This window comes from Centruroides vittatus, unplaced genomic scaffold (genome assembly GCF_030686945.1).
Source record: "Centruroides vittatus isolate TY-2023 unplaced genomic scaffold, ASM3068694v2 contig_18, whole genome shotgun sequence".
In the NCBI taxonomy this organism is placed as follows: Eukaryota; Metazoa; Arthropoda; class Arachnida; order Scorpiones; family Buthidae; genus Centruroides; species Centruroides vittatus.
The window spans coordinates 4,118,812-4,133,694 of NW_027121101.1; the positions used below are offsets into that span (position 1 = coordinate 4,118,812).

Here is a 14,883-nt window from a genome sequence, read left to right on the forward strand (position 1 = left end):
TTTCCCCCCCTCAAAATCTAAGCAGAATTAGATTTAGTCAAAATACTTAAATCCGGTTTTTATATTAAGAGTTTGTAAAAAGCGCCATTATGCAGGTGGCGTTATTTTGGCTAGTTGATTGAACAGTTAAGTTGGCAAGTGACGGAAGTCGGCCATGCGCCATAAAGGCGGTATGTTAGTAGTGTAGTGGCAGTCGTCATAAAATGACCGTAACTATGGCAGATGATGTAGTTTTCGATTTGCTTCATCTGGAAATAACGTCTACGATATTCAGAACTACAGAGAAGGACGAGAAAGTGAGTCTGCTGGCAAATTTTTATCGGAAAGTGTGTATGTAAGATTGCCCTAAGATAGGAACAGCATCTTTTAAATACTGTACGAATTAGAAGGGACCTATGCTTTAATTTCATACATTTGATTTGTATTCAATTCGCTGTAAATTAACTCCCTTCATTTGTGGAGTGTTTTAAAAATAGGAAAATGCTTATAGCCTATATTATAAAAATTAAACTACGTTAAAAATTTTTTTAATTTCTCCCTTTTTAAAATATTGTGCAAGGTCAACCAAATGTTAATCAGTAAAAATTTTGCCTTATTTTGATTCCCCTCGCCAATCATCAGAAATCAAGTTAGTGCCCAATTATGTGATCAGAAGTTAAACCATTTGCAAATACATATTCTTTTCAGACAGTGATGACTGCAGAGAAAAATAAATGATGGTTCAGTCTTGCATCATCAAAGACTTTCTCTCCCTCCAATGCCAGCAATTGTCAGATACAAATTCTGTTCCCCATAAACTGCTGGCATAATACTTGAATTGTCTCTGGAATGTAATATTAGGGTTATCATAACAGTTAAAGGCAAAATATGGACAGATTAGTGTTAAAAGTACGTGGACAGCGAGGCAAAATAGAGGGAATTTATTCGTATTTTTCAATCTAGTCTAGTAAATGGAGGCATGTAATATAAAGTTTCAATTTACAATTTACTTTGGGGCACAGAATGCAATTTTAAATATAAAAACTATTTTATCACTTAGACAACAAGTGCTATCAAATTAAAAAACCATTATGATGAATGTGTGCATGATCTCTAAGCAACAGAGCCATTACCTTTGCTTATACAATGTAGCCCTTTAGCCAATAAATACAATAATAATTATCAAATACTTAGCACCTTTTGTCAGATTTAAATCTAAATGGTTATGATTTAACTATTAACTGTGCCGTCAGTTGGAAAGTATGGACATTTTGTTTATTTTTTCTAAGTACGGTATGGACACGGACGGAGCCTTTAAAGTACGGATGTATGGTAACCCTAGTAATATACAATACTTTCATGCACAGAATGTACTTTTTAATTAAGGGCTTGCTTTTAATGATACAATAGCTCATAAAGATACTGATGATGATCTAAACAATGTATCATAATTTTTATATGTTGTAGGCCTACTGTTTTGATTATTATATCTTTCCATCTACAGATATAAAACTGATTATGAAAAACTATTAACACTTCTGAATTCCTCCAAAACACTCGATGGAAAATATAAGGATGTTCTCATTAAAATTTATGATTTACTATGATAAACTTTTTGGTGTGGTGATGGGACAGAGAAGTCCCAAAACATGTTTAACCAATAAAAGGTTTGACTCCTATATTCTTTTTAGTGGTTGATTTAACTTGATTTCATGTGGAGTTGACCTATGCTAAACAGAACTATGATTTTAATACATTTTGTTAACTTTAAAGTTTTGAAATATAATTGTATTACATCAAATCTCCTTTGTTTATAAATGTTCAAATTTTTTGCAGTTATTTATTTATTTGCTATTTTCTGTATTAACTCAATACTAGAATGCATTCTTCCAAATTCCTTATTATGTAATTTATGTTCTTTAAATTTAAAATAACTGTTCTAAATTCAACATTCTAATTGAATATTATTTATATCTAGCAGATCTGATAATGGAATTAAAAATGGTCTGAAAACATTAATCTTTTCTACAATTAAAATATTTTCTGGTTTTTTAAATGTTTCAAGTTATTTTGTATGATATATGATTTTATAACCTAATCATAATGGTAGACAAAGTTTGTAATACTCTGTATTGTACAAATAATCCTTCGATAAAACCTTTAACTGGCATGGGGTATAATTAATTTGTGTACGCTAACGTTTTCGGATCCCTCTCTGGGTCCTTCCTCAAGCTACGTTCGTTACAACGGATCGTTACAAAGAAGTTATTTCCTGATTAGGGCCTCTAAATTGTAGCCGAAAACATTAGAACATTAGTTATTTGCTGAAAATCGCATATAGGTGTTAGTTTCACTATTACTACTGTAGTGTTTCTTTTCCTTTTACTTTAGAGGATGCCAGGGCCCCTTGGCCCACTCCCTGGGTGCACCACTGAGTGCAGGGCTGTCAAGAGCTTATACCACTTGTGGGCCAGTGGTAAAGACTTTTGTTTTTTGAACAAATAAAATACACTCATTGCCATTAAAATTAGTGGACGAAGGAGTTGTCAAAATCAAATGAAACTGTACACATGTGACTGTAATGATGATATTACAAAGTAAAAACAAAAGGATCATTTATTGCAGGAAAAACTACAAATGAAAGGAGATTCTAGTACCATGTTGGGTCACCTCTAGCATGAATACATGATGTGATATAGACAGCATGGAGCATACAGGTGCTGTCTGGTATCCGCAGCATCTTTGTCCATAGTTGCTGCAAGTGGTCCTCTAGTTTGGCCAAATTCCTAGGCTGTCCCAGGCAATCCCACACATGTTCAATTGGTGACAAATCGGGGGATTGGGCAGTGAAGTGCAGGCAGTCTTGTGACCAGTGCTGCCACTTGCTTATGGTGGAACTACCCTGATGGCGCCTTCGTTTTACCCTAGATTACCCTAAATTGAGAAAACTCTCTGAGCTCGAGCTCATGCTTGGATAAAAAAAAAAATAAGACAAACGATTCTATGACACAGATCCCTGTACTATTATCATGAAATAATAATCAGAACAATTCTTAATTTATTGTTTTTAAAAATCTTAATAACTAAAAAGTCTTCTTTTCTTCTTTCTTTCGTTCATTAATATTTTTTAGGATTTTTAGGCTTTATCAGAGGTTTACATCTGATAAAGCCTAAATTTGAATTTGAAATTCCAATTTAGGGAAATTAAATCTGAATTTACATCTGATATGGAGATAATTGATGTTTTAGTTTGGTAATCCATCAGTTTTAAAAATTAATTTATATATATATACACATTTGCATTTTAACATTTGCTTTGAAGGTTCAAATGAAACCACCAATCTGCTTTATTTCTTTAGCTTCTGTTGTCCTATTTAAAAACCCTCCATTTATAGGGGAAAACAAAACAGTTTTAGCCTAAAACTTTTTCAGGCAAAACTTGTAGCATGATAGGTAACAGCATCAAATCACAGGGCAGTCTTACCCTAGATTTACCTGAAATATAAGACTACCCTAAACATTACCCTGAGAGGTTGAAATTACCCTAGAAATGGCAGCACTGCTTGTGACACCCTTGCTGTGTGTGATCGAGCATTATCCTGTTGGAAAATGGCTCTTATGATTTCTGCCTTGAGAGGCAATACATGTGGCTGCAGGATGTCACTTACATAATACTGGACTGTCATGGTCCCTTGGATCACTACTAGAGGTGACTGGCTATCATATGTGATGGCAACCAGACCATCACACCAGCTGTAGGTGTGGTGTGCCGCTCCAAAGTATAGGCAGGATTGAGGAGTTCACCACAGGGCCTCCAGACACTAATATGGTCGTCAGTACACAAACTGAATCTGTATTTGTTGCTGTAGACAATCAGTTTCATTCTGCTGTGGTCTAATCCTGTTGGGAGTGACACCACTCCAAATGGAGGCAACAATGGGTGGCTGTCAATGGCACCACATTTAATGGCCACCGTGATACCAAATGCTCCTCACCCAGGTGCTTTGAAATAGTGCAGCCAGGCACGGGCCCGTAATGATGGCACCACCTGTGTCCAGATGATGGACAACAACTGACCATATTGATCAACTGTGTGTGTTCTTGTTGGAGGACCAGGCAGTCCTCTCGGCTAGTGGTCTGCCAAGGGTGTCTTAAGTCTGGACTTTGATGTAAAAGCATCTCTAGTGATACAGCAAGTAAACTACAGATAGGATGCCTTTGCATGCTTTTTTTATAGGCCAAGGAGAATGCAATTTAACACCCTCTGCTGGCATTATATAATGAGCCATTATGCTATAATTCTAATCATTTCCTTATCTGCATTCCAAATTTGGCAGCAATATGACAGTTCCTTCTTGGTGCACTAATTTTTATGGCAATGAATGTATGTAGAATATTTCTTTGTTAACAAATAGCAGTCTTAAAGATTTTATTTTCTGTTAGTAAAAACAACAATAATTTTATAGGAGTAGGAATAACTACAGGCCAAGGAAAAATTCCTAGCTCCCTATCTCAATGGCCCTGCATACATGGTGCTATATACATATCAAAATATGTGATATGAAATTTATTTTACAGCTTGATAATAAATTTTATTTCTGAATTATAAATATATAATTCTAAATTCTTCATCAATAATTGTAATTAAAAAATAACTTTGTTACACTGTACAATGCTGCACATTTTGAAGATAAAATATAAATTAAATATATAATTTATGTACAAATAAAACATCGTACTAAACCCGATAACATTAAGCCAATACATTGCCAACTGCTGTAGATAATCGGGCTAACTTTTGGATATATATGATTAAATATTAGAAATAAATTTGGCACTTGAGGTAGGCGTTAGGTGCCATCTTTTATTAAAATTAATAATTATAATAATTTAGATTAAACTGGAAGAAAAGAATCACCCTGAAGTGGGACTCGAACCCACTTTGGGCTGGAAGAGGAGATCAGACCGAAGGTCTGGGTAGCGTAACTGGCAACGTGACCGCACGGTAAGCGGGAGTTGTGGGTTCAAGTCCCACTTCGGGCCGATTCTTTTCTTCCAGTTTAATCTAAATTATTTAAATTATTATAATTTTAATAAGAGATGGCACCTAATGCCTGCCTCAAGTGCCAAATTTATTTCTAATATTTAATCGTATATATCCAAAAGTTAGCCTGATTATTTACGGCAGTTGGCGATGTATTGATATAATTTATGTATTTATTTTACAGTTATTATTTTATTTCTATTTAGCTGAAATTTCATTGATAAATATATTAAAAAATCATTTTTATTTTATAAAATTATGATTTTATTCCATAGGAAACAGCAGTAACTAAATTAGAAAATATTGGATTTTGCACAGGATATCGCCTTGTTGAAAGGTAAATTTTATTATGAATATTTATATCAAACATTGCAAAGTTTGATATGTATATAGAAACATATCCAAATGATCACTTTAAATAATCAGGCTATAACTCCACTAATTTAATGATTAATACTCTTAACTAAATTGATGCTATCTGTTCAGTAATAATTATAATTATTAATTTAGTTAAGAGATGATGCTTAATGTCTACCTCTAGTAGCAAATTACTTAGTATTAATCATTAAATTAGTAGAGTTATAGCCCAATTATTTAAGGCAATCATTTGATTATGTTTCTACTGTATTATTAATATTTGTTTAGATATAGTCAGAAAAATAAATCAATGTATTTTTAGAAAATTAAGCATATACAATAGCAGTGACAAATTACTAAATGTGCAGGCTATGCACCTGAACAGACTGCTACAATTACAGATACCCCCAATTTGATAAACTCATGGCCCTAGCTATGTCCCATATAACTTATTTTTCACCAAAATAAAACTTCAATAAAAGCATAAACTTGCTTTGCTTTGCTTTGCCTGTCATGCCTGTCGTTGCTTTGCTTTGCTCTAATTTGTTGTTTCTTCATTTGTATTTTTTTGTTACAAATTTATGATTAAAATATTACAAAATTACATTTTTATCTATACATAAATATCTATACATAAAAGGAACAATTTATTTTGTTGCTGATGTGTGGATGACTTCATATTCAGTATCTTTCATAGTTCCATATTGTAACATAAGGACAAAAAGCAATTCAATCAATTAATCAATCTTTATTATTTGATGTAATGGGTGTTGCAATTCACCAAACAGTATTTTTTCTCTTGTACATAATATTGACCATATAGATTTTGATGTTTCCAGCTTCCAAGCTGAAAGAATTTATTTATTTCAATGTAGCTCTAATGTTTGTTTCAATATAACAATGAAGCATACAAGCTTCCGGATTAGAAGCATTACAATTTATTTCAATGTGGTTTTTTCTGACACCAGCAGCTGAATGCCTTATCTTAAAATTGTAGATTATGGCAAATAAATTTATTCTATTGGATGTCATTTAAAATCTAGTAATTAGTGCACAACTGGCAATTGAGCAATGAGTGATGCTGACCAGACATGTGCCACTGCTGAAAATTAAGCCATGCTGATTTCATCATCTGCACATGCTACCAACAATCGAATCAGTCTTATAAATATAAAATATATATTTTATCATTTTATTCCAATAAAATAAACAAGCAGGGGAGGTGGGCTATGAAGGCAGTGGTTGATATGAAAGAGTTAGGAAAAATTGCCAAGTAGGAGAAAGGGATTTCTTGTCTGTGCTGTTTATGCACATGTTGATGACAGAGTGGTTATAAATTTCACACTTCTCTATAATGCTTTTGGTGTGAGGGGTGAGAGATGGTTTGATAATGGCTGCCTGCTAATGTACTGTACCTCAATGGTCGGAAGTTGTGTGTAGTAAAACAAAACTGTAGTGTTCTCTCTTTTAATGTCATCTTTATTCTTCATGACCCACTGATTGAGGGATTAAGAAATTTATCCAATATATGCTGCATTGATGTGTGTGTCCTTGTTTACGGTCAAGATGATGTACAGTACATTCCACTGCTCCACTTGTCATTTGTGCTTTTATCATTTCATAAGAGGTGGTATAAAGTAGGTTGTATCATTACACAATCAGAAAGAAAATACCTTCTACTGCTTTAGTGATGTTTTCTTTGAATGAATCAGTCTTTATGAATTGGGAGGATGCTGAAATCCTTCGACCATTAAGAGGGAGGTTAATCTTAACCCACATCTTGGAGCTTGTGTATCCAGGCGATACATGGCATTTTTTTTTTTTTTTAAATTGAATTTTTCAAAAATAATTAAATATATGGAAGCACTAGAAATCTAAAAATTGGGGAAAATTGTTAAACTTTAAAGACCAGGATATTATATCGAGAGCTTAGAGATCTATATATGAAATTCCTAGACACATGTAATTTATGCATATTGTAGTATTTATTTTGATGTAAATCTATTTAATATTACTATAACTTTTATAACCATTTACAAAGTTTCAAGTTTTGAATTGTGTATATTATGATTTTGTTCAGTGTTCCATATTCTACTATATTTAAAATGATTCTTTGATTTCACATAAGAGTCTGATGATGGCCTTTAAAAAGGACTGAAAATATTTACTTTGGGTGATTAACTGATGTGGTTTTTAGTATTAGTGTTTTTAATCAGTTATAATTTAAACATTGGATAACAACACTTTTTTCTGGCATCAGACTTTTTTGATGTCTGAAAAAAATGACAACTGTTTTCTCAGTCAAAATAGAATTTATTACATTGATAAATTGACAAATTACTTAATTAGTTTTATTTATTTTGAGAAATATATTAGTGTTGAAACAAATGATTTATATAATTAGCAGCAAATTTTTCTTCTATGATAGTGTAATCTTAAACAAGCACTAAAATATACAAATAAATTTTATTTTTTAGAGAATATGAACTATTAAAATTGAGTTTTTAAAATTAATCTATTTTTTATTTAATGTAAAATATTATCATTATTAGTAAATTTATGTATATTTTAAAATTTAGGTTAACAAAGGACTGGCCAAGATTTAAGGATGAATTAGATACAATGAAATTTATGTGTAAAGAATTTTGGTCTTCTGTTTACAAAAAACAAGTGGATAATCTTAGAACGAATCATCAAGTATTACATTATAAATCAATTTTGAGGTTATCTTAATTTATAAAATATTTAATATATTTTTAATATTTATAGGGAGTATATGTTTTACAAGATAATAGATTTAGATTCTTGACTCAATTATCCAATTCAAAACAATATTTGGATGTTATACCTAAAGTAAGTTAACTTATATTTTTACATATTCAAATATACCATATTTACTCACATATAAGATGAGGTTTTTATTCATTTTTCACTGCTTCAAAAACCTAGGTTGTCCTATATGTGCGAGCAAAAAATTCTTTGCATTTTTGCAATAATTTTTGTGAACCGTGTGTTCGCACTTTTTACCGGATGTTCACTCTCTGGTGTTTAAAAACAAAAGTATTTTATCTGGGTTGTTTCAATCATTCTTGTGTATTATTAGGAGTAAAGATGAATAGCAATAGGAAGAGCAAAGCTTTTGAATTGAATTCCAATTTGAAATTCCAAAATCACATGGGAGCCTGATATAAGTTTTAATCCATTCCCACATGAAAACATGATTATTAGGAAATCAAAATTCGAAGAAACTTGTAAGTGTAATTGACAGAGAGTGGATTCGACTGTTAAGAACTGATAAAGAAGGTTTCCCATTGTCCAGCTTTATGTGAACAAATTATGTCGATTTTACAAGATTTTTCCTTAAAGTTTAAAATGCCAGTAATTTTTGCGGGACAGTGTGTGCATTTACATGCATTTGGCATTTTATTTGTGATTAAACGAAATAAAATTAAACTGTATTAATAAATCTAATTTTTATGCGATAGGCCTACGCTTCTTGTTTAGTCTCGTGTTCAATTATACGAGCGCTAAGGTGGCTTTTCTTTTCTGATAGACTTATTATACCATCAATAAAAAGGAGGACAAGCTTTAGAAAAACTTTTTATTTCTTTGAGTATGCATTTTGGACAATTATGTCTTTTTTCAACTCTTGTGTTACAACTATGGAGAGAAAATTACATACAGGTTAGCATAATGTATACAAGTTAGCATAAATTTATTGTAATGTTACAAAATTGTAAAAGATCATTAGGAATCCACTTACATGGATTATGAGAAATGCAGGAGTTGTGACATTAGATAAAATATGGATGGCGATTATTGATTAACAGGCATAAGCTAAAATAATGATTAAATTGGAAATGATTTACAAAAGGAAAAAACAAACAACATAGATGTAAAAAGTTTTGAACTTAATGCAAACATGACAGCATAGTACATAGTGTTAGAAAAACACCCCAGTATACATGACACAGTGCTGAGTTAAGATTATAAAATTTGGGAAACCGTGATCTTGGTTATGGTAAGAACAATAGAAAAAACCCTTTGGAACAACCAGTATGATGAAGTGAATCTAGTGCACCATTAAAATAAAAAAGATATAAGAAGATTGTTTTAATTTACATTAGAGTTTTACATGATGGGATGGTCCACAAATTGTAAGTGGTAGAGTTAACAGGATGCATCAGAAAGGCGTCATCTTGAGGTGGGGGAGATAGTGGGTGGGATGGTCTTAAGGGAAGGCAGGGTCGAAAAAAGGGGTTTTTTGAGGGATTTGGGAAATGTAGAAGAGTGAAGAGTGAAGGGGGAAGTGGAAGTGAGACGTATGAGCACCCTGCTGGGTACCGTTCGGAAACGATGCACAGAGTTAACGAGAATCTGCCATACTTTAACACGTTATTTAACCACTACCGCCACCCTCTTTTCAGCTTCTATTGGTCAAGTATGGGTACCAAGTTTCATGTGGCTTTTGACCAATATTATTATTCATCACACTGTCTTTGTTTTTAAGTATCTCAAGATGTTCATACCATCTCCTTTTTTGCATATGTAATTTTTTTTTTACAATTTTTACAGTTTCCTTTATGATTTGGCAACCTTTGTTGTTACAATGAACAGCAACAACTGAGTTACAATTATTATATTTAATCATGGATATGTGTTCTTTAAACCGGGTCTTCAGATTTCTACCAGTTTCACCTATATAAGATTTGGGGATAGTGCAGTTGCAACTGAGTTTGTAAATTACATTTTTTTGGTCCCATATATTATTATTATTATTATGTGGGTTTATCTTATAATTCAAACAAGGAAATTTTTCTGGTGCTAAGGTTATACTGTAATTGTGTGATATAGATTTGATTCTTTCAAATAAATTTTGTTCGTATGGAATTTTAAAATATTTTTGAGTGGTGGTATTGTTTTTATGTTCGTGTTTATTAGTATCTTTGATATTGATCCATTTGTTGAGTGTGCTTTTGCTGTAACCATTCATTAAAAATATTTTTATTATGTCTTGTATCTCATCAGTTCTATCAGTTTCGTTAGTGTTATGTTGTAAGATTTTGTCAATGTACATGTACAAAATGTTTTTCTTGATGTAAGTGGGTATCTCAGAAGTATAATGTATGATACTGTCAATGGTGCATGGTTTTTTGTATTTTTTAAAATTGGTTTTGCTATTAAATCTAGTGACAAGGATGTCTAGAAAAGGTAACTGGCAGTTAATTTCGGGTTCTAAGTCAAATTTTATATTAGGGTCTATTTCATTAACAAGTTCTAGAATCTGGTTAGTGTTTAAATCTAATTTTATTTTGATCTTTAAAGTCACACCTCATTCTAAATGCAAGATCATCTTATAAGCGAGTAAATGCAGTAATAATTACCATGTAATATATAATACTGTGTAAATGAACAATGATCATGTAAAATGTTTTATTAATTCAATATATTTATTGTGCAAAGAATTTTTCAATGAAAATAAAGCTTTCAAAATTTGAAAGAACAAAAAGATTTATATGTTTAATCTATTATATATGCCTAAGATTTTTTTAATTAAAATCTCCACATTTAGAGAAACATTTTTGAAAAATTTTTTGTGAATTGAAATATTAACTACCTACTGGAAAGAAAATCAGCTATATCAGTTTTGATAATGTTTTTTGGACTATGTCATCCTCATTCATTTTATAGTTTTAAAAAGAAAAAAGTTTTATAAAGTAATGAGCAATTATTTATTGTGACATCATCACAATGCCAGCTTGCAATTTTTAATTATATTTTTTTAATTAATTTAATTTAAAATATATGCTCTCCATCTTAAATTAGTAGTGTCTTGCCCCTGTACATCATACTTTTCTTGTTAGCAATAGTCATGCCAGTCATCTATCTCACTCCTTTCGGGAAAATTTTTAATTGAAATAATGTGACTTCTGGTTTGCATCAGAAGTTCACATATAGTTAATTGGGGCATCCTACCCCTAATCTTTCCATATCTGGTCTCGGCTTTCATCTATCTCTGTTCCTGAGATTAAGGAAAGATGGATGGACGACAGTGGGAATTTATAGGTCTATAATTTTTTCAAATTGCAGTCCAAAGAGGTATGTAATAAAATAATTTAACAGAAAGTTACACAACAGATAGAAATACATTTTTGGACTTAGGACACCTTGAAACAATAAACTGATTGAGAAATGCAAAAAAATTTAGGGGTAAATTTTGTATGTATGTATGTTAGTGTGTGGGACATGATTTAATAATAATAATAATAATTGTTTTTATTGTACTAAAGGCAAACCTTGTTACAAGGGAGAGATTAATACACTGTTACCTTTTTTTCTTAATTTAAACATAATTTTGCATATTCTCTACGTTATTACAATATGTATTAATTAAATTAAATTTTTAACAAATAATTCAATTTACATTTATTAATTTAGTATCAATCAATTTTTCTTAAAGCATTGATTGATTTACAATATAAATATTAATATTTAGCTTAAAATATTTGAAATATTAGTATATTTAAGTAAATTATTATTCTTTTTTAACAATTTGTTCATTAGTTACTCTTCTAAAAAATTATTTGAACTATACATTTGAAATTTTGATAACTTATTCAATTTAACTCGATAATCTTGAATTTGATACAATTGTAATATCTCAACAATTCTACAAGATTGACATATTTCAGAAAATTTGTCACAGTCCTTTAGAAGGTGAATGACGGAAAACTCCTTTGAATTGCACCAGTAACACTGTTCTATTGAGAAATTGATAAATATGTTATTTACAAAGAATGAGAATTTATTTAGTCTTAGTTGTATTAACAGTCTTTTTATATTTATTTCTATATTTGTTATCATTTTATTAGATTCTGCAGGAATAGTTAGATCGTCTGAATACCATGGACAATAAACTGATTGAGCTAAACATTTTTGGTCATTAATTATTGATAGGGGAAAAGCTGACTCCATCAATAAAGTATATCCATATTTCCAATCTTCTGAATTTCAAACAATTTGTATGAAATGCCAAAGGATTTTAGAATATTATTAAATTTTAACTGCCAGAGGTTCTTATCATTTTTCACTTTTTTATGCTTTTTTTTTTAACACAATCTATATAAATAAAGATGTACATATTTGTTTGTTCCTAATAGCTAATCTCCGAAAGTTCTTCACTGATTGCTGTGAAATTTTGACACAACATTGCATTCGAATACGCACATGTTTTTATATAATATAGATGTCAAAATTCCTTACAGTGGGAGAGAGGGACAAAATTAAGGTTTACCATGAAGAACTGGGCTTTTATTATACTATTTTAGATGCGGTTTTTTGCATTTTTGATTGTGTTTTAATAGGGTACATTAAGAGAATGTACACTAAGAAGGGATTTTTTGAAATTCACCCTACAGGGGAAGTGTTATACATTTATAATAGATACATTTTGAGCCACAGCAACACGTGGCAGGTATTGCTAGTCTGATATAAAAATTTAATATTTTCATTGTTATGTTTCAATCTGTAGTAAAATTTAATTAATTTTTTTAAATAAAAAGGAAAAATCCATTATCTGTTTGTTTCACATCAGAGTGCATATCCAGGTACAGTCCTTTCAACTTTAAACAATCTGTGTAAAAATATGTGAAATCATTCCAAGTTGAATAAAATGTTTAAACCCCATATTGGGCTAGCATAGTATAGTGACAGAATTATTAAGGTGTTACATAACTTCACATGAAGTTTAATGTTGGAAATTTTTAATATAGAACATAAGTATATAAGATTATCTATTAGCATTTTTATTTTAGCACTTAATTTATTCACATACTGTTGAAAATTACCATTTCAAGAAAAAATTACTCCTAAATAATTTATTTCATTTACCAATGTTAAACGTTGGCCATTTAAATAAATTGATTTCTCTCATTCTGATATTTTCGCATTGTTTCTAAATATCATAATTTTAGTTTTCACTGTTAATTGTCAAGTGCAAATTTTCTAAAAAGTATATAATATGTTAATTTTTTTTTGGTAACACCAGTTTTGTTGGAGCAAGGAGAACCAGATCATCAGTGTATAAAATATAATGATATATTTTATCAGAAATTTGAATTTTGTCTGTTTCATTGAGAAATAACTCATCCATTTTCATCATATAAAAATTAAGTACATGTGGTGATATGGGATCTTAGAGAATTCCTTGGTTAAGAACTAGTTCAGGAAATATTTGATTACCATGTATTATATTAACTCTATATTCAGAAAAAAGTTTTGAAGTTGTACTAGAAAATTTTCTTCCAAAACCTTTGTTTCAATTTATTGATTAAAGTCTGAACATGCAGTGAGTCAAATGCTTTTGATATGTCAATAAGTGCGGCTAATATTTTCCTATTTTTTTTAAGTAAATAAAATCGTACTATTGATAACAGAAAAATTATTGCCATCTTAATGCCTTTGTTTTTAATGTATGCAAATTGAAATTTAGAAATTAAAATTTTTTTAGTCAGTCATTTTTGGAATCTTACTGCAAGTATAGATGTAAAATGTTTCCTGACAGTTGATGATAATGATAATTGGTCGGTTATACCCAGGGTCTTTTTTGTCTCCTTTTTTATATATCATAAATAATTTAACTAAATTCCAGGAATCTGGGAAATTTTGAGAAACACAGGAGTTAAATAAATCAAGTAAGACTTGTTTTCCCAATGGTGGTAATAACTGAAATTAGATCCACACCTGGTTATGAATTGTCTCATTTTATTTATCGAATCGTTTATTTTTTCAAGACTAAAAGGAAGATCCAAATCAAACTTTACCATCAACGCTATTAACTTCCAATACCTTCATTAGAAATTTCTTCTTCCATTGATATTTTGTTGACTCCATTAACTTTTTCACAATATTCTACAAGATTTTTTGTTTTTATGTTCTGGTTCTTGGTATTTGATTAGCTCATATTTTGTAGGCTATGCTAACATAGTAATGGGCCAATCATGTTAGTTGATAATGTATTTATTAGTAATCTTGTTGTATTTGAGAGTAATTATGACAGGTTTGAGGACTTTAGCCCAAGTTGTCAGCTTGGTTTCCAGGTGTAGGTGACTGTATCATAAGCAATGACAACATTAAACTGTATTTGTTTAGTGTTGGAATAACAGTAATCAGACCTATCCTTTATGGCACCCATGTAGTCCTGAAAGAGTTGTTTCTAATGATAACATAAAGATCTAGAAAAAACTGCAAAAAAGAATCTTAAACTTGGACTTCTTAGTCCTGAATTGGAGTGGCATATTCATTCCAGTCTAAATTGTTATTAGCAGGATCTTCATCAGAGAAACTGATATCATTGAGGTTGATAAGTATGGTCCTTTTGATGACTTCTCCAATATCTGATCCACAACCTGTTTTCCAAAATTTTTCAATATTTTCATGTCTGTTTATCTATTCATATTTAAGTATGTGACCACCTTGTGTCTAGTTCAACACCCTTCATTGTC

At 30.7% G+C, this 14,883-nt stretch overlaps 1 protein-coding gene across 1 annotated transcript in view; it reads left to right on the plus strand.

The window, feature by feature from the left end:
- Positions 1 to 162: 162 nt before the first annotated feature.
- Trs33 (trafficking protein particle complex subunit Trs33) overlaps positions 163 to 14,883 on the plus strand; it is a 35,188-nt gene continuing 20,467 nt past the window's right edge. Inside the window, exons 1-4 of the mRNA XM_067263813.1 lie at positions 163 to 296; positions 5,299 to 5,360; positions 7,960 to 8,077; positions 8,150 to 8,233. Of these exons, the coding sequence (XP_067119914.1) occupies positions 204 to 296; positions 5,299 to 5,360; positions 7,960 to 8,077; positions 8,150 to 8,233 (357 nt within the window). The 5' untranslated portion in view covers positions 163 to 203. The remainder of the gene's footprint in view (positions 297 to 5,298; positions 5,361 to 7,959; positions 8,078 to 8,149; positions 8,234 to 14,883) is intronic.